We start from the raw sequence: 19044 nt of genomic DNA on the forward strand, positions 1-19044 counted from the left end.
GCCCATAATGGCACCACTTGTAATGTCACTTAAGGTGGCATTAGTTTTTAAGGCCCAACAAGAAATGATTGTTGATCTGTTTGCCCTGTTATACCTATTCCCAGCTTTTCCACATTAGCATGGATAACCCAGGAGTTGAGACTAGATTTATTCTATGGCTGCTGGCAAATGGTTACTTGAGTTTCATAAGTACTCTAGGCTTTCAGCTAATTCTCTTAAGTTGTAAAGCAACAGCCCTTGTCACTTAACTCCTACAAGGAAAACTCTTTAAGAGCAAAAAGACATTTTGGAACTTCGAAGTAAGAAAGGTTCAACACTCCCTGCTGAGAATCCCAAGCCCCCCTTTCTTCCCATGAGTGGCTGAGGAGCATGGCACCAGGGATGCACCAGCCTTACACCTCCCAGCCCTCACCATGCCATCAGTATCTTTCTCTGCAGTGACAAATCCGCAGGCTGATACCATCCAGAGTAATTCCAAAGCAACTGTGGAAGTGCGTGAGGATTCTCATGTATTCTCTGACTCCTTTCTAATTTTGGAGGGAGAAAATTGGGCTCATTACCCCTCAGTGCCCCTCTGTATTGTGGTAACCACCATTTCAATTCCTGTCGATTCTTTATAGGTGGTCTATAGAATAAAAATTCCAAGTTTCTTTTCTTGGTTTCCTGATGAGGACTGCTGGAAAGGCTTAAAGAAAATACAGTTGTGGGGCCGGCCCGGTGGCGCACTGCTACAGTGCGCCGCTTGGCGGCGCTCCCGCCGAGGGTTCGGATCCCACATACAGACCGGCCGCTCACTGGCTGAGCGAGGTGCGGGGGCAACACCGAGGGTTGCAATCCCGTTGCCGGTCCCGGTCCGGTACGGGTGCGATGCTGAGGGTTGCGATCCGTTGCCGGTCACAAAAAAAAAAAGAGACAAAAAGGAAAAAAAAAAAAAGAAAATACAGTTGTGTTCTCTTCAGTACACTTGAGTGTCCTGCACATGCAGGACCAGGCATCTTTGTGTAAAAAAGAAATGGGGATAGCACAATTGGTCAGCTGCTGGAGGAATCCACGTGCCCTCTGCCCAGCTCTCCTCCTACACTAGCTCCAGAGAGAAGCTGTGAATCCATTTCCTTCAGATTAACACAAACAAAGCAATTATATGTCTTGAGCAGAAAAGGAGGCAGTATATGAACCAAATTTATAAGACATTTAAGAAATATGAAAAATGCAGTGAGTAAACCTAGTCATGTAATTTTTGTTAGAGAATAGACATGGCACTGTTCAACTGGGTTTAAAAGAATAAGTTTGCTTCTTGTCTTTTTTTTTTCTGATATGGGTAATATTTTTATTTGGAAAAAATTTAAATACAGAGAGATCCAGGAAATAATATTATGTTATACCTATTTACCCACCACTCAGAATTCTCAAATTTGAATTTTTATCTTATTTGCTTCAGATCTTTTTTGAAAAATGAATTGTTACAGATAAAATTCAAGTTTCCTTTGAAATATGCCCTGGTTCCCCCTTCCCTGTCAGCCTGCATAGAGGTAACCATTGTCATGAATTTGATGTGTGTTCTTCCAGTCCATGTTTTTATACTTTTATAGTACATACATATTTACAACTGTAATATTGATTTGTGCATGTTTTAAAATTTGTAAAAGTGGAATCATGTACATATATTGTTCTGTTTCTTCTATTACTTGACATTATAATGAATGAATATACTTTGTATATTGTGATTATTAATATATTTTGACTTTTTATAATGGCTTATTTTGTGTTTTTGATTTATCATGTGTTTGTTTTGTTCTTCTCTTCCCTGCCTTTTATTGGTAATATTTGCTTTATTTTATCATCTTGATTAGGAAGTTTATAGGCCTTAGTTCTGTTCTTCAGTTTTTTAATGGTACTCTTTAAATCTTCTTTTAATAGAGTCTCAAATTATTCTGTATCTGTATTTATCCTTCAGAACAAAACCAGGGCCCTAGCATGCTTTAACTTCTTATCTATTGGTCGTTATTAGCTAGAGCTGCGCTGTCCAGTATGGTAGCCACCACTAGCTGCATGAGGATATTATGCACTTAAAAAGAATGAGGAGCTGAATTTTTCATTTCATTACATTTTAATCTACTTAAGTTGAAACCCTGATATTAGATTCGGTTATTGGAAGATTTTAAATATGTTTAGAAAAACCTGGGTTAAACCACAATAAATTTTACAAATTCTAAATACAGATCAGATTTTCTGGATGTTTTGTAGTTTTATTATAGTATGTTATGTTATATTATTTTGTTTTGTTTTGTTTTCAGTTTATTCCTTGGTGTTAGCTTTCAATACGGAAACTCATGACTTCAATTTGGGAAAATTCTCAGCCATTATGTCTTTGCCTTCCTACTGGTTGGTACCTCTGTTCTCTGCTTCTGAAATATCTGTTAGATGTGATCTTCTCAATTAACCTCCTGTCTCCTAACTTCTCTTTCCTATTGTTCATCTCTTTATTGCTCTTTGTTGCATTCTGTGTTAATTCCTCAGCAGTCTGTGTCAATTCATCATTTCTTTCACTGTTCCTGGTCTAGTTTACCCATGTTTTGAGGGTTTTTTTTCTTCATTGAGCCTGCTTTTATTTTCAGAATTTGTAATTTTTTAAAAATTGCTTGTTTTTCCTTCACACCTACTTTTGCTTCAGAACCTCTTACATTTTTTATAAATCAAAGACATTTTAATATAAAACATATCATACACACATATATATATGATTTGAGTAATATAATAATCCAACATACTTACCATCCAGCTTAAGAAATTTAACACCATTGACGTTCTCTCTCCCAGTCAAATCACCCTCCCTTTCCTCACCCAAAGGTAACGTCTATCTTGCTTTTTTATTTATAATTTCCTTGTTTTTCTTTATAGGTTCACCACTTATATGCATTTTTTACTTTATTTAGAATCATTCCATGACTTTCTTTTTGTGTTCAGTGTTATGTTTGTGAGATTCATCCGTGTTGATGTGCATACCCATTGTTTGTTTTCACTACTGCATATTGTTTTATTACGTATCATAATGTATTTAACTATCCTCCTGATGGTGGATATTTGGCTTGTTTCTAGTTTTTAATTAATTTTGGCCTAGTTTATATTTATTTAACATCCTTCCTTTTATTTTCATGATTTCAATGTCCTTGGGTTTTTGGTGTGTCTCTTAAATATCATAACTGCTGTATAAGTATTAGATACCTATATTGTTTATTTTATTATTTTTAGTCTTGAAATCTAATTGAGCAAGTATTCCTTCCCTCTCCTCGCCCCTCCCCCCATCTTTTTCCTTTTTGGAGAGTGATAGAAAGGATAAGAAACAAAGCCTGGGGCTGGCCCAGGGTAGGAGAGCATGCAGGAGCATACAGGAGTATACAGGAGCAGCTCCCTAAAAAAGCACAAGAAACTAACAACAAAAAGTTAAATCCCCTCTTGGAGACAAAAGGTAAGGGATCTTGCCAGGATTAGCCATAGTACTGGGTGCGAGGAAAAAAGACTTTCCCTGTTTCAACCCTCCAGTGTGGCCACACTCCGCACCACCTATGTGTCCCAAAAAGCTGTAAGCCTGTATTCTAACAGTAAAGAAAAGGGTTGTCTTGATGCATCTTGACTCACCACATCAGCCATCAAGAATGCCCTGTCCCTTCAGCTAAGGAAGATAGCTCTCCCATTTAGTGGATGACACTAGGGTCTACTATGACAGTTACTCTTTAGACCCCTTAGGACCTGGAACAAATTTTTAAGCCTCCATCTGGGATTAACACAAAATCCCTCTAGGGGACATCTACCCACTTTGCTCTAGTGCCCATCACATTTATGATGAACATCCCACCAAGTCCTCAAAGACAGCACCTGATGATGTATTTATCTAATAATGACTGATTCCTGTACCTTTTCAACTTATCTTCTATAGGAAGATGCTTATTCAACTCCATTCACATAGCAGTTTCTGACTTGAGCTGACTGGAGTGTACCTGCCCTTTTGGGATTACTCTGGATCAGCCATGTTCCTTTAGAGTAATCCTTTTGTACTAGAGTTCAGGCCCTCTTGGCTGCTTCTCTGTCCCAGTCCAGTCACAGATGTGCAGTGACCACCTGGCTGCTGACTTGCCCTCAGATCAGCTCTCAGCGGTGCCCAGGTTCCCCCAGAACCCCTGCTGTGCCCTCCATCTGCCACCCTGTATGTCCCCCACCTCCTTGCTGGCTCTCAACTCAGTACCCAAACTACCTGGGAGTTGAGGGAGCCTCAGATGTGTGAATAAGACGTTTTTGTCTGACTCTGGTTCTCTTTTTTTGACTGTTCTTGATTCACACTAGATTAGTATAAGCCTGCCTTGTTCTGGGAAGTGGGGCCAGAATCCCTTTGCCTTGGCATTCCTTGCATTCTATCTAACTCAGCTCATCCTTCATATCGGCCAGCTAGAAGGTTGAAGTACATCTGAGAACACCTACATCCACCTCCAACCCTTCATTTCCCCCCTTTTTGTCTTTATCCTTCACAATCCCTTGGGACAGAAAGCTTTGGGCTTCTGTTTTAAGCCCTTCTTACTATGCCCTTCTCCTTCCTGTCTCCAGCCTTGTGGTTAAGTGTTAACGGTGAAGAGGGTGTGGGGTAAGACACCCTGTAATGGTAAGTCTTTCTAAAATAATATACCTGTTACTCTGCAACAAAAACAGATGACCAGTTTGCAGGGAATCTGGATGTAAGGAAATGTGCTCAACTCTAAGGCTCTGTTGAATATAATTTCATATTTTATAATTCAAGACTCCTTAAGATCTTGTATCTTTTATTTAATTAACATCTGTATAACAATTCACAGTTATGAAATGCTTTCTCCAGCTTGAACGTAAGCATGACCCTTTGAGTTGAATGTCATTATCATCTGTCATTCATGGATGAGGAGACTGAGCCATTGTGCTCAAGCCTCTGCCCCAGATCACACAGTTTCTGGGTAAAGAGCCAGGATTCAAGCAAGCCAGGTATCTTGAGCACACATCCTGCATTCATACCACAGAATCACACTGATCCCAGGGTAAAGATCGGTTGTTTCTGACTGCAGATGTGTTAGGTGCTTGTTAATAGAAAGCCCTGTGGAGAGATTGCCAGAGAAACCAGCTTTGCCAAGAGTGGCAGCTCTTCACATCTAGAGTCTTATGTTTCTTCATCTAAAGGCATTAACATTTCAGTATACCTGCTTTTTTTATGCAATGTCTTTCCAAGTTTCCCTTTTTGAATTATTTGCATCCAGTACAAACATGATTAAGGTTGATATTTAAAGATTGATCTCTCAGTCATATTGCCTGTCACTAATCTACTGCATAGAAGAATATTGAAAATAATATCATTAATATCAATTTTTCTGACACTAGCTATGTGCTGATTGAATTCTGAGTGACCTACAGATGTGAATGAGAGCCCAGCACTCCTAGATAACAGAGGCTCTGGTTTGTGGCCAGAAGAACCGAGTTTGTAGCCATGGAAGTGAGCTAAGCCAAATGACCCACCTAGGAATTATCTTCATATATACTCAGACTTTCTAAGATTTTTCTGTCTCTAGCTCATCTGACTGATATAACACAAGATCTGTCCGTGAAGCAGACATTCCTATGGAAGAGAGTGGGGAACAGAAAAAAAGAAAGCTCAGTTTCCCTTCTTGATAGAGAAGCTTCCAAAGAGGAGGGGGAAATAGTTGGTCAATTTGGGAGGTTCTGGAGAGAGTAGAACCAGTAGGCTGTGGCTAACAGGCAACTCCAGAGAGAGAATAGAGAAGGTTCACATGTCCTTTGCCTTGAAGAAAAGCAGTTTCTTTCCCGAAAACTTTAATATACTTAAGACCTATATTTTACATACTACTTTATGTTCTAGGTTTTTTAATTTGGCATTTTATGTGAACTCTCCATGTATTTTCATAGCCTAACTCTTTTTAATCCCATTGCATTAGTAGTTACATAGGTTACTGAAACTTTTCTCTATTATTTATTGATATGAGTTGTTTCCAGTTATTCCATATTAGAAATAGTATAAAAAAAAACCCATATTTTTACAAAGAGTGTTTTTGAGTTCTGGTTCCAAGATTGAAATTACTGGGTCATCAAATGATTAGTCCATATATGTCTTTTTCATAATGCCAAATTGTTCTTTGAAGGAAATATATTAGTTTACAGTGTCACCAGCCCCACCAAACAGTGGGTTTTGTGATCTTTTAAATTTTGTTCTCATTTTATCAGGTGAAGCATTACCACATAGTTGTCTTATTTTTACTAAGCCAAACATTGAGCCAAATGTCAATTTGCTATTTGTATTTTTTTTCCCATGGGAGCTCTATTCATATCTGTTGCCCATTCGTGCTATAGAGATTGAGTGTTCACCTTCCAGCTTTATGTAGTTTAAAATGTGTTAGTTTAATTTTCTGATTAGTTTAATCTTATTTAACTCAATAAAAATATTGGTATATGAAGAGTATCATATAAATCTGAAGTATATTTTACTTTAAAATATAAAGAACGTAGTTTAAAATGTGTTAGTTTAATTTTCTGATTAGTTTAATCTTATTTAACTCAATAAAAATATATTGGTATATGAAGAGTATCATATAAATCTGAAGTATATTTTACTTTAAAATATAAAGAAAATATAAAGTATGTTTTCCCCATAGTTGTATGCAGCCTGTAAAGGAGTTAGGTTTGAGATGTCATAGGAGTGGCAGGTGCTGCCCCACGGGATGGATCAAAACCTGGAAACAAATCAGCTGGGAGTGGCAGGGTGCTTGGCTGTCATGAGTGTAAGAGAGTTGCTGGAGTTGATAATGGAAAAATAGTAACTCATGATAAATTTGTTAAGTCATGTCAAGAAATGGGCTAGAAATCAAAGCTAGGCACACATGGGATGAAAATATGCTTTGTGGTTGGCTTGGGCTTTACCAGCAGCATCCTGCCCATATCTTAAAAGAACAAAGTAACTAGAACAAGCAATTAAACAAGAGGGTGGATCCGAGGCACTCCTGCTACTGACTGCTGGGTCCTTGTTCTTTAACTGGTGGTAGAGTCGTCAGAGACCAGTTGAAAATTGCTTAGGGTGAATGTACATTGAGAATAGGAGCTCATATCAGTTCTCTCTGTATTCCTGTTTTGAAAGTAGAGCTGTTACTCAGCTATACATCGTGTGTGTGTCTGTGTGTCTGTGTGTCTGTGTGTGTGTGTGTGTCTCTGTGTGTGTGTGTAAACATGTCCTCTTATTAACTTACTTTTTCCCTGTAAAAATTCTGTTGGCTTATATGGTCCCAGGAAATGAAGTCATTTTTTTTTTTAATCTTCTAATGTATGTTTTCTGATTTAAACACAATTCACAGAAATATTTTCTTTCTAGTCTCCAGAAAACACAGAGGGCAAAGATGGACCTAAAGTAACTAAACAGGAGGTAAGTATATCTTTGATATCTTATATTTAATTATTAAATTGAAATCTTTAATATTGTTGTGGTTGTCTGCATCTGAATGAATACTGTTGTAAACAAGGTTGTTGAGACTACGTAAACTGGAGTTAAAGTCTTGCTTGGCCCAGGTGTCTGTGTATAGCCTCGCCTGGCCTAGGTGTGTTTCCGTTGAGTACAATGATGAGGCATTTTCCTCTTACTGCGTTGATTACATTTCTGCCTGTCGGTCCTGCTGTCTGTTAAAACAGATACTGAGAATTCCTTCTGGGCAAAGAGCGAGATAATAGGTAAATTCATCAAGGAAAACAAAGTCTGCCTTTCACAGCAAGAAAACGAAAGGCTGTTGATTTCATAAATTCTCTGCTCCAGTGAGTGAATTATAAATTACTTTTTAAGTTCTGAATACTTGTCTGAAAGGAGTCATCTCTAAAGTCAAAAACTGTGGAAGGATACACAATAGGTCAAAATATTAAAACTTTTTTAAATTAGGAAAACTCTTAGGGTATTGGGATAACTAATTAGGCAGAGACACTCTGTATTTCATAGACACTCTTTATTAAAACACAGAAACCTCCAAAAGGCTGGGAACTTGGTCAAGCTTGTTTTTGACCCTCCATGGTAATATTATTAACCTCTAAAAGGAGATGGGTGACAAAGTAGGAAATGAGATGTAACTGTGATGACAGCCATACCCTTTTGCACAGATCTTTACAGGGTGTGGAAAACTGCAGCTCTTACCCTTGAACTTATAAACTAAAATGGGTCATGAGTGAGACAAAAACAGTATCTAGTTACAGATTCTTTGATTGGGTGACTCATATTGTGGTTAATAATTCAGAGGAATTTGTCATGATACCAAAACCCCAACACAAGATTTGTACAAGGAAATTTATTCTTCCAAATGGAAAATCTTTAACAGAATCTATAAAGAAATAATTTAAAAGCAAAACAAACCAAACTGCCTGCCCCTATCATCCATGTACCTAGCATTCACTGTCTGACAGAGTTTGGAATAATCATGAAGCTTGTAATCCAGAATCAGGTCTCCACACAAGTGGACACCAAAGAACGAAAAATACTAGAACCAACCAAAAAATGATAAATGCTTGAATTTTCTTGGAAAACAGCACAATGTAATTTTAGGACAGTTGGCTTAGCCAACCTTAATGTTTTTAGACGTGGACACCAAAAAAAGCATTTGGGTTTCTCCTTAGGAACTGATCCATCAGTCAGAAAATCTAGAAACCATTGCACACAGTAGATCTTGTATAGTGAAAACGTTCTTCTAAATCTCTATATGAAAAGCAAATCAAGCTGGTTAGAACATATATGTATAAAGTTTATGTGTGTGTTTTTGCTTATACATCTGTCTTATACATTTTATTTTAGCCCAGGGATTTTTATTATTTATATTACTTATATTATTTATGTTTTTATTTATTTTTATTTATTATTTTTATATTTTATATTATCTATATATTTTATGTATTTTAATATTATTATTTAAAAAAATCTTTTCTTGACAATATTCTTTACCTGTCACTTAAGCCATGTCCAGATAAAAGTCATGATCTGTCTTTAGGATGTCAACACAGTTGTTTGAAAAGTGAAAAGGTTAGTCAGCTGGTGGTTTAGGGTAGAAAACTGTCAGACAGTATATTGATTGATTTTTTTTTTCCACTGAATTGAATGAATTTTCCAGTTATATCGTTGAGTATGCACAGCCTTGACTACAGTGAATAGATAGCAGTTACAAAGAGAGATTCTCTTTTGAAAATTGTCTACCACTGCCATGATATTTGAAGGGCATTGTGCAGGGGATAGTACTTCAGGAGAGACTTGGACAATAAATGACCGAAATAGTATATTACAGTCATTACACTGTGCAGTTTACAAAGCCCTTTCACATTCATTGTTTCATCTGATCTATACAATAACTCTGAAATTAGAGGAGGGCAGATTCATTCCTGGACAAAAATATATGAGCACCTATAATGCACTAATCACTCCTCTAGGCTCTGTGGATCCCACAGTGATCAAAAGAAGCAAAACTCCCTGACTACATGGAACTTCCATTTTAGTGGGGGAGAGAAAGAGAATAAAGTTAAATAATTGGATATTAGCTATGAAGAAAAATAGAGTAAGGAAGGGTAATAGTGAATGTCAGAGAAGTGCTATTTTTGATAACAGAGGGGCAAATGTTGTTATCCCTATTGTAACTAGAGCAAACAAGGTTCTCAGAGAAATATATGATTTACCCTGGCTGTTGCAACTTGTAAGAAGCATAACCAGGAAAGATATCTGAATTACCTGATCCAAAATCTTCTGTCCTCCTGCCCTTTTTGTGTCAGTCATAAAAACCTGGTAATCAGTATGCATTTCTCTGTCTCCTCCATTCCCCAGCCAAGGCTCTCATGCACATCTTTCCCTACTTCCTAGTTTTGAAAAGAAAGCAATTCCTGCCCTTTTTGTGTCAGTCATAAAAACCTGGTAATCAGTATGCATTTCTCTGTCTCCTCCTTTCCCCAGCCAAGGCTCTCATGCACATCTTTCCCTACTTCCTAGTTTTGAAAAGAAAGCAATTTCTATTTAAATTCTTAATGGTTTTTGAGAATTAAAACCTACTTGACTTTTGGATTTTGCTTGGAAGTACCTGGTTAAACTCAGGAACATCAACAAAAAAACCTCATAAAAATAAAAATAACTTCCAGATTCCAGTGGAATGCTCCATATGTTTCAAGCAGCATTCTGCAAAGTCCAGTGATTCTACTTGATCTAGCTGTCCCTATGAATTTTGTTACATGAGGTTAGACTTCTGTGTTGCTTTTGCAACCAGGACGTTAAAGTAGAAGATTCCATGTATTTCAGAGAAGCCTTCACCAGAATTTTCTCCAACCCAGGGAATGAACAGTTAATCAATAAGTGCTTATTGGGTAATTCCATTGTACCCTCACCTATATACCACAGTGACGAACCCTCACACTTATCGTATCTGACACTCTCGTGGTGACTTGTCTTTGGAAGTCTTCCTTCCCTCCCTGAGAGCCACTCTTTTGACCACTTTTCTTAAGGAGTCACACTTAATGAAAAGATCAAGAGAAATTCTTAACATCTTTTTTTCCTTAATAGTCCTACCCAACAACCTGAGTCTCAAATGAATACTTCAAATGCTAGTGTTTTAAAGAGGAAAAAATAGCAGTGTAGTCTGTTTCATATCTGATAAATATAGTCCAATCATTTATAGATTTTAGGGCTGTGAAAGCTGATGGAACTTTCCAGGAAGGCATCCACACTTGCATGCATAATCAGTACTATTGACTGTGAGTGAAAGGTTCATCTCAGCCTCCCCTGTTTGCAGTGAAAAAGAAAATCTCTTATGATGGTTACTGGAAAGGAATGGAAAAGAGAATTTAAGAGAAATCGTTTTTTGTTTTTTTGTTTTTTTATTTTTTGCATAGAAAAAAGAGCTGGTAAATTTTAGGTAGGAAGTCATAAAATGATTTTACAGTAAAAAATATACATTTTAGAGACTAGTTGGTTTGGCCAGCCTAGAAAGGAAAGCTTTGTTTTTGCATTAATTTCCATGTTTTAATTTTGGAACTCTTATACTGGCCTGTGCTATGGTGTCCCCCAAAGGTTCATGTATTGGAAACTTAATTCCCACTGTGACAGTGTTAAGGATAGGAAATCCTATTATGGTAATTGAAAGGTGGGGCCTTTAAAAGGTGATTAGATGGTAAATGGATTGATCCATTCATGGAGTAATGAGCACATTTCTGAAAGCTTTAAAAGGAGAGCAAGTGAGCAGGTTAGCTCTCTTGCTTAGCTTGTTCTCACTGTGTGACACCCTGTGTCTCTGTGGAAGTCACCATCAAGAAAAAAGACCTTCATCAAATGCAGCCCGTGGACCTTGGACTTCCCAGCCTCCAAAACTGTTAAGAATTAAATTCTCTTTCTTTATAAATTATCCAATTTCAGGTATTCTGTTATAAACAACAGAAACAAACTCATGCAGCCTGAATTTCTAAAAGGTATTAAGTCCTTTGGATCAGTTTTCAGGCCCTGTGGAGCAGTGCTTTGGTTGGAATGTCTCTCTGGAAATCCCAAAAGGCACTCTGACATCACTCAGCCTATCAGTATGTTTGGGTGTTCACATGGAAAGGAGAGGAGCAAAAGCATCACGGTTGGGGAATTTTTCACGATTTTGCCTCACTTCAATGACATTTTACACAGGACAGATAGTTAGCAGATAGGCTTTTCAGGTCCCAAACTAGAGAGTACCTGGCCTTAGGACCCACCCTCCAAGTTCATAATTGCTATGTATTTCTGGTGCTTACCCGTTCCTTTTATCTCAACATTTTTTGAGGGCCCCTGCTAGCACTGGAGCTACGGGAATGTCAGAGAAGATGGTCCTGTGTGGTAGGGGATATGGAAATGAGACAGATGAGGTGAACAGGGAAATAAGGCTACATTGTGCACATACATTGACACCAAACAGGGAGGGATTCCAATAGGTTCACTGACCTTTCTTTAGCATGGAGGCTGCCACTTTTCCTCTTGGAAGATATCATTATGCATGCTGTACTTTATTTACAAGATAGTATGGGTACTTGAGGCCACACTGAAGCTTAAAAGCTGAGTTCTGTTTGGTAATTGGGTGTTCCTGTGCTCCTGCATGCTCAGAAAGCATGTTAACGAAATACAGGATAGCCACTTGTTGCCCAGTTTAATTGATAATGTTTCCTTTCCTTCTGTGATCTACCCAATCAATGAAATTAATCATCCTGAGAAAGCCATTGCAGGATATGGGTTCTGATTCCCAGGGACCCATGGGTGCATTGTCGTGAATGACCCAAGATAATCATCGCAGGTGCTGTGGTGTTTCCTGTGCATAGTCTGATGTACACACTCCTCTGCACTAACCCACAGGGCTGTGGATGGCACTGTGTGCCGAGCTGTACATTCTCTTACTTTCTGCAGTGAATGTGTCCCAGCCAACCACTTAACCTGCACAGTCTCCAATTCTTGGCATATTCTGCTAGTTGGCCTTAAGTACAGCTCTGGTCTTTCCTCAAGACCCCAGGGTTAAAATTATTCATGGAGGCTCTAGCCCTTCATTTCCTTCTGTAGTTTAAAGAAAGATGAGTTTAGCTTCTCTGGATATTTTCAGCAGGAAAGTTCTTAGATGTAGGGATGGCAAGAAATATTTCTTTCAGTTTGACCTGACCAGCTGACCTAGGCTGACCTAAGCAGAGCTTCAAGAATTCCATGATTCCTTGTAATCATGGTACAGGTTCCTACTGATCATTTTTGCTGACCCCCTTTAAGGAAAATTATTTGAAACATTTAAGCTACTGTAATGAGGCAAAGTCTGCATAAGGCAGTAAGAATTTGGGAAAAGCTTGAATTCATTTACACATCAAATATTCTTGTATGTACTATGTGTTAGGTAATACACTATTCTACTAGAGATAAAGCAGTGAATAAAACCGACAAAAAGTATGGAGTATTTCTTTCTGGAATACTTTTAAAGAAAGGCAATTTTACTTTTAGAATGTGAAATCCCTTGGGGAGCCAGTTTATGCTGGATGGTAAATAGAATGTCAACTCAGTATGCTGCTGCTGAAGTGCCTAGGATAATTCTGTTATTTTAAATTTTGTTTGCAGTCTCATTTGCTGTTAACTTATAACTTCCTTGAACAAGAAAAGATTTCCTGAAATATATTAGTGTCTACACAGTTCCTCTCTAAATTTTCTAAACTTGAAATTAAAAGAAAAAATTAGTGAACTTTTTAAAATCTTTGAACATATTATTTTAGTAGATACATAAGTGTGTTTATTTTGTTACATGTAAAAAGAAGTCTTTCTTGTTAACTGCCTGAGATTTGTAGTCATTCTCTTTTCCAATATAGCAGCAAGCTGAGGGAACTCCTGCTGTATAAGTTTTTACACAATTATGTAAGTCTTTTCTTGTATTAACTTACATAAAAGCTTTACTTCCATTTTTAAGGAACAAGAGTCAGACTGGAGACAGTTCTTAAATAGCACCTCAATGCTTCTGCTGTTTGGTTTTATCATAAAAGTAGAGGTTATGGTTTGGGATGGAGCCTAAATTCATCTTCGTTTCGTTTTCTTACCCACCACACCCTCAATTGAAAGAAGCCATTTATTTGAACAGTGTGCCTGCACCTCATCAGAAACACTTCCTCTTGAGTATTATGATGCCCTTGATGCTTAGGTTTGTTTCACTATGTTTACCTGGAGAGGACAATGGGAGTCATACATTATATTCTTTCAACAGAGTAAGGTATATTAAGAATGAATTTTTTAAAAAATCAACCTGGTTGTGTATAATCACCCAAAAATATATATTTTTCCATTCTCTTTGTAGCCCACAAGACGGTCTGCCAGATTGTCAGCGGTAAGTACCTTACGAAGGTTAGTTCTTATGAATACTTGTTCCTTTTGCCCAAAGCAAAGCAAAAAAAGGAGTGGTGTTTCCCTTAAGTGTATTTGCATTTTGAAAATTACCTGGTGTTACAATTTCTAGCAAATTTGATTAGTGTTGCCAAGCTGATCAGATATGTCAGTGAAAAACAGTGGCCAGTCCTGTTACCAAGAATATAAAGCTCAGGATGTTATTTGATATTGCTAGATTTCTGAAACAAAAGAAACATGTTAAGCAAAGTCCTAGCCTTCAGATTCTACATATGATGTGCTGAAGTGGACAGAATTCTAATTCTCTGTCCACGATTCATACACTCATACTTCAGAACATTTTTTAGCCTAGTGTCAGAATGTTCTGAAAGTGGTCTGAATCCATATGCTTTAGCCTCATTTCAGAACTAAAGAGTCTTTGAAAAAGTAACAATTATACTTTGCTACTTGGAGTTCTCTTCTGTGGGGCAAGCCCAGGGAAGGGAGGAAGGTTAGGATTATAGCTGGGATGGGCAGATGTGGCTTAGCCTCAGACATGAATGTGCTGCTGCTCTTCCTCACTGGTCTGTGCTCCTTGCGGGCTCTCATGCTCCTTCTTGCTGCCTTCTGATGTACCCCCTGCCAACAGACAAATCAGTCCTGACTCTAGTAGATTTTGGTTAAAAGTCCTGCAGCCGGGCTGCCCAAGGTAGGGGGAAGGCATTGACATCTTGGTTGACAGCATATATCCCCATACTAGATATTAGAGGAGCTACAACTACTTTGGCCTTCAGGGAAGCATGGCCCAGCCCTGTGCCTGGTACAGTGCAGGGAATCAAAGCAGAAATATGTAGAGCACTCACAAGTTCAGAAGTATAGCTGAGTTTGGGTTGAGTGAGCCGGTGTTTCTTGTGAGACTGACAAGGAAGTATGATATCAGAGTCACCAGGAAGACTTAAGACCTGGGGGGTGCTGTTGTGAGCCTCTAGCCAGTGAAGAGAATAGACCTTTTAAGTCAAGTGAAAACCAAAATTTGAAACAAGGCTTTTCCTGAGCATCAGAGACCAGTAATATAAGCACCTTCCACTGAGATCATTCCCCATGGTGTCGACACAGAGTCTTCTTAGAGGCCAGCAGGGTTACAGACTACAAAACCTCTTTTCCTGGGCCTGTCAAAACACTGGAATGCTGAATCTATAGGAAAAGTCTGTCTTACAGAAAATGATATAATAGGAAATTACTTGCTGTAAATGGAGAAAACTTGTGTATATTAATATGTCAAAGCTTGGAATAACAAAATTTTTTAAATCCTGAAAATTTAGGAGCCATGAAAGCTGCTATATTTGGGGAGTAGACTAAAGATTTAGGGTAGTAAGATTAATGAAAACATTTCTTACTTTTCAAGCTCAAGCTCTTTTTTTTATTTCAAAGGTCATTTCTAACAGCCAGTCTTCTGGAATTGAACTGTCTACAATTTCACTTTATACCCTTGATGAAAAGGCCAGATTCAATATGAACCTGAACCACCTAGAGGCATTGGGGAGGAACATGTATTTTTCTCCATAGGGGGAGACCCTAGCCAGTGTTTTCTATTTAAAAACCATTCTTCTATGGGAGAGATGTACACTTACTTTTTTCTAGCTCTATGAGAGGAAATATGTGCCCTAAAATATCTACAGAAAACTCACGACTTAAACTGGTTATCTTTCCACAGCATCCCCATGTGCCACCTGGTCTCAGCCCAGTGGGAGGCTGTCTAGGACTGAATCCCTGTGTGGAGGGGGGACAATGGCAACAGGGTTTGAAGGCACTGCTCCCAGGAATGGGAAGAGGGTCACATGAGATAGGAGAAAAATAGTTCGTTAGGGGGCTCTTTGGCAAATAATATTTGTGAAAAGTCTTAAACTTTGGGGTTAACAGTGGACATTTTTATCATTATAATTGTGTTTTTAATAAAAAGCTCTAGAGACAAATGAGCCTAGTGTCTGGGTGGGTGAGGGAGTCTCACCTTGAGCTGGCATTGGAGAGTATGAAATTAGGAAGAGGCTTGGCTACAGAACTTGAAATCTACATCAGAGGTGGAAGGATTTGGAAATCATTTTGAAATACTTCACAGGCAGCAGTCTTCGTTACCAGATGGGCTTTGCCTGTGATTGTGCTGTGATTTCTAGACTGTTGGGAAGGCCAATGTGACTGAATTCATGGAGTCATTTGGCCAAGGGCCTGAGTCATTCCTCTTGCTGCTGTGCTGTGATAAAAGGAACTACAGACACATCGGAGATGGAAGCTGAATCCTGTTCCTGGAGAGCTATTCTGGACTGGCGAATAATGAGTCGGCTTTTCGATCTCACCTGCCGTTCACTTGTGAACCCAGGATGAAAATAGTTATGAAATGCTAGGTCTTTAAGCTGTTACCTAAAGCTGAAAATGGGACAAAATATTTTTTTAAGTGAGCAAAGTCATAGTCAAAATAGATGGCTGTCTTTTGTAGTCCCTTTGTGTTCCTTTTGGTGCTATCCATTGTCTTTTTCAGTATTTGCGTAATTTAAATTATCTTTACAGAAACCTGCTCCACCAAAACCTGAACCTAAACCAAGAAAAACATCTGCTAAGGTAAGAGGTGCTCCATCCCATCTTTGGCTCTTTAAACAATGAATAAGTTATAATTCCATACCTAGAAATCACCCAAGGAAAGTGCACGTTTAATGATTCAGGCTATAATATACTGACCAGAAAACCGTTACCACTGTTATGGGCTTTTTTTAAAGGCATAAAGTACAGTTTTATGCTTTAACAGGAATGTGTTTTCTCTTTGGTCAATGAGCCGCAGAAGTCAGAGCATGTTGCTCTGAGAAGCCTCATGTCCAAATGGGCTTTGGCAGCTGCCCTGTGAACATGTGGTTCACATGGTGCTACAAGTGGTAAGGTCACATACTGGCAAGGGAAGGAGTTGGGGGCAGCAGGGGGGCTTCGGGCTTCATATAACTGGCTTTAGTAGACAAGTCTGATGACTAATAATAATGTTAATTAACAGCAACAAATAATTAATACTAGTATACATTTATATGGCCCTTCTACTATGCCAGACACTGTTCTGGTTGCTTTAATCATATAACCCTCACATCATTCCTTTAGAGGTAGATACACACGTCCTGTTTTGCAGATGAGGAATTATTAAGAAACATTCAAAATGGCTTTTCTGCACCCTGCCCTTCAGAGCATTGTCCCTTGTCATGAATTGTTTGAAACTCTATATAGTGGCATGAGTAGGTGATTTCAGAAGCACTCACTTCTGTGGCTTGGTCTTAACATTAGGAACTTTTCTCCATCTGGGCGGCCCTTTTCAGGGGCTTTCTCAGCTTTCTGGTCACACAGCCTCACATCTCCATGTGAGATGTTTCACTGGAAGGCAGCAGCTAAAAGCCGCCCCCTGGCTGGCCTCTTCCCCAGGCCTGCCTCCACCTTCACTGAGTCCCGCTGCAGCTCTCTCCATGGCAGAACCTCTCTCTTTAGTAGGAGGGGAGGTCCACTGAACAAATACATGAGAGGGATCCTCGTGTTTTCCCCAGAAGGGGAAGTCCAGCAGGTTTTTGAGCAGCCTATTACATTTACATAGAGACTCAGTCTAACTCAGTTGAAACCCAGCAAAATTGGGTTTGCATGTCCCCTTAAAGGCCACCAAGGTAGCCATGGTCATGCTTCACCTTGTGTTCAGACAGAGGTTGATTGATTGTAGCTATCACCACACCGTGTCTAACATGCTGCTTCCCTGTGCTTTGATCCTATTAGAAAGAACCTGGAACAAAGATTAACAGAGGTGCTAAAGGGAAGAAGGAGGAAAAGCAGGAAGCTGGAAAGGAAGGTACTGCACCATCTGAAAATGGTGAAACTAAAGCTGAAGAGGTACTTTCCATAAATACCTCCCACTGATTGAATCAGTGTCTTTAAAGAAATTGCTCAATCCTTCAGCCGGTGATAGCACGTTCATAATGTCTCTTTTTATTGCCTATAATGTTATTGCAGATCCACATCTCTCGCTCAACTGTTAATGTCTCATCCTCCAGAGGTACCCCACCCAGCACACTGTCAGTAAAAGGGCAGATTGAAACAGTGAGAGTTAAGGGTACAGTAGAAAATTCTGCATGTTTGCAGTGACTAGAATCAGATAGTGGTGTGGTGTTTTTTATTATGAACGGTGGGAGCTTGCAGGTAAGGCTTCTGTGGTTGTTTGAAAAGCAGAAAGCAATAAATGCAGCAAAGTGTTTGTATAATATATTCCTGCCTTGTCTGTTTTACACCCAGAGTTGAAATAGGTTTTGCAGTATTGCTGCAAAAAAACACAAATGTTCAAAAGTGTGTGTGTTAGTGGGCGGACTTTTCTTTGGTTATAGTAGTTTTAGTAGTAACTACATGATTTTTTTTTTCTTTCTTTTTCACAGGCACAGAAAACTGAATCTGTAGATAACGAGGGAGAATGAATTGTCATGAGAAATTGGGGTTGCTTTTATGTACCTCTTGGGACAACTTTTAAAAGCTATTTTTACCAAGTATTTTGTAAATCCTAATTTTTTAGGACTCTACTAGTTGGCATACAAAAATATATAAGGATGGACATTTTAACCTCTCATAGTCATGCTTTTTGGAAATTTCCATCATCCTGAAGTAAAATAAATAGCAATTTAATATTGGAAGCTGTGTTTAAAATTGATTCAGCTTTCCATGCATTTGTTTTAAAAATTTAGTCCTCTGCATACTGTGGTGTTTTTACTGTGCATATTTGAATTTTTCATGTAGTTTTTCTAGAGCAATAATCAGTGGTGCTTTTGTATCTAGGTTTTATGTGATTTTAATGAAACATGGATAGTTGTGGCCACCTGCTGACTATTTGTGGTTTAAAATAAAAGGTTTTCTTGTCTGCAAAATACCTGCCTCTTAGTATCTTTACTAAATTTAGGGTGTGTTTTATTGTTTTGTTGCAGAAGATGTAAAGAATTTCTACAGTCTGTGCTATATTGGTATCTATAATAAGTCAAACAGGATTGTTACTTAGATTTGCTGGCCTTTAACATTGTTATTTTAATAAAATCATCTATGACTGCTGGTGTAGAAGAATTATATCTAATGTACTTTATACCAGAAGTGGCCAGAAATGATTACCATATAATAAACGTTAT

The 19044-nt window shown here is 38.4% G+C and overlaps 1 protein-coding gene across 3 annotated transcripts in view; it reads left to right on the forward strand.

Moving 5' to 3' along the window:
* Positions 1–18792, forward strand: part of HMGN3 (high mobility group nucleosomal binding domain 3) — a 35329-nt gene extending 16537 nt beyond the window's left edge. Inside the window, exons 2-6 of one of the 3 annotated variants that reach the window (XM_008566641.1) lie at positions 7388–7438; positions 13845–13874; positions 16433–16483; positions 17660–17773; positions 17894–18792. In XM_008566641.1, coding sequence (XP_008564863.1) covers positions 7388–7438; positions 13845–13874; positions 16433–16483; positions 17660–17773; positions 17894–18025 — 378 coding nt within the window. In that variant the 3' untranslated portion in view covers positions 18026–18792. The remainder of the gene's footprint in view (positions 1–7387; positions 7439–13844; positions 13875–16432; positions 16484–17659; positions 17774–17893) is intronic. The other 2 variants (XM_008566642.1, XM_008566643.1) reach the window with 2 other exon arrangements.
* Positions 18793–19044: the final 252 nt, after the last annotated feature.

The sequence above is a fragment of the Galeopterus variegatus genome, unplaced genomic scaffold (assembly GCF_000696425.1).
Source record: "Galeopterus variegatus unplaced genomic scaffold, G_variegatus-3.0.2 Scaffold259, whole genome shotgun sequence".
NCBI lineage: Eukaryota > Metazoa > Chordata > Mammalia > Dermoptera > Cynocephalidae > Galeopterus > Galeopterus variegatus.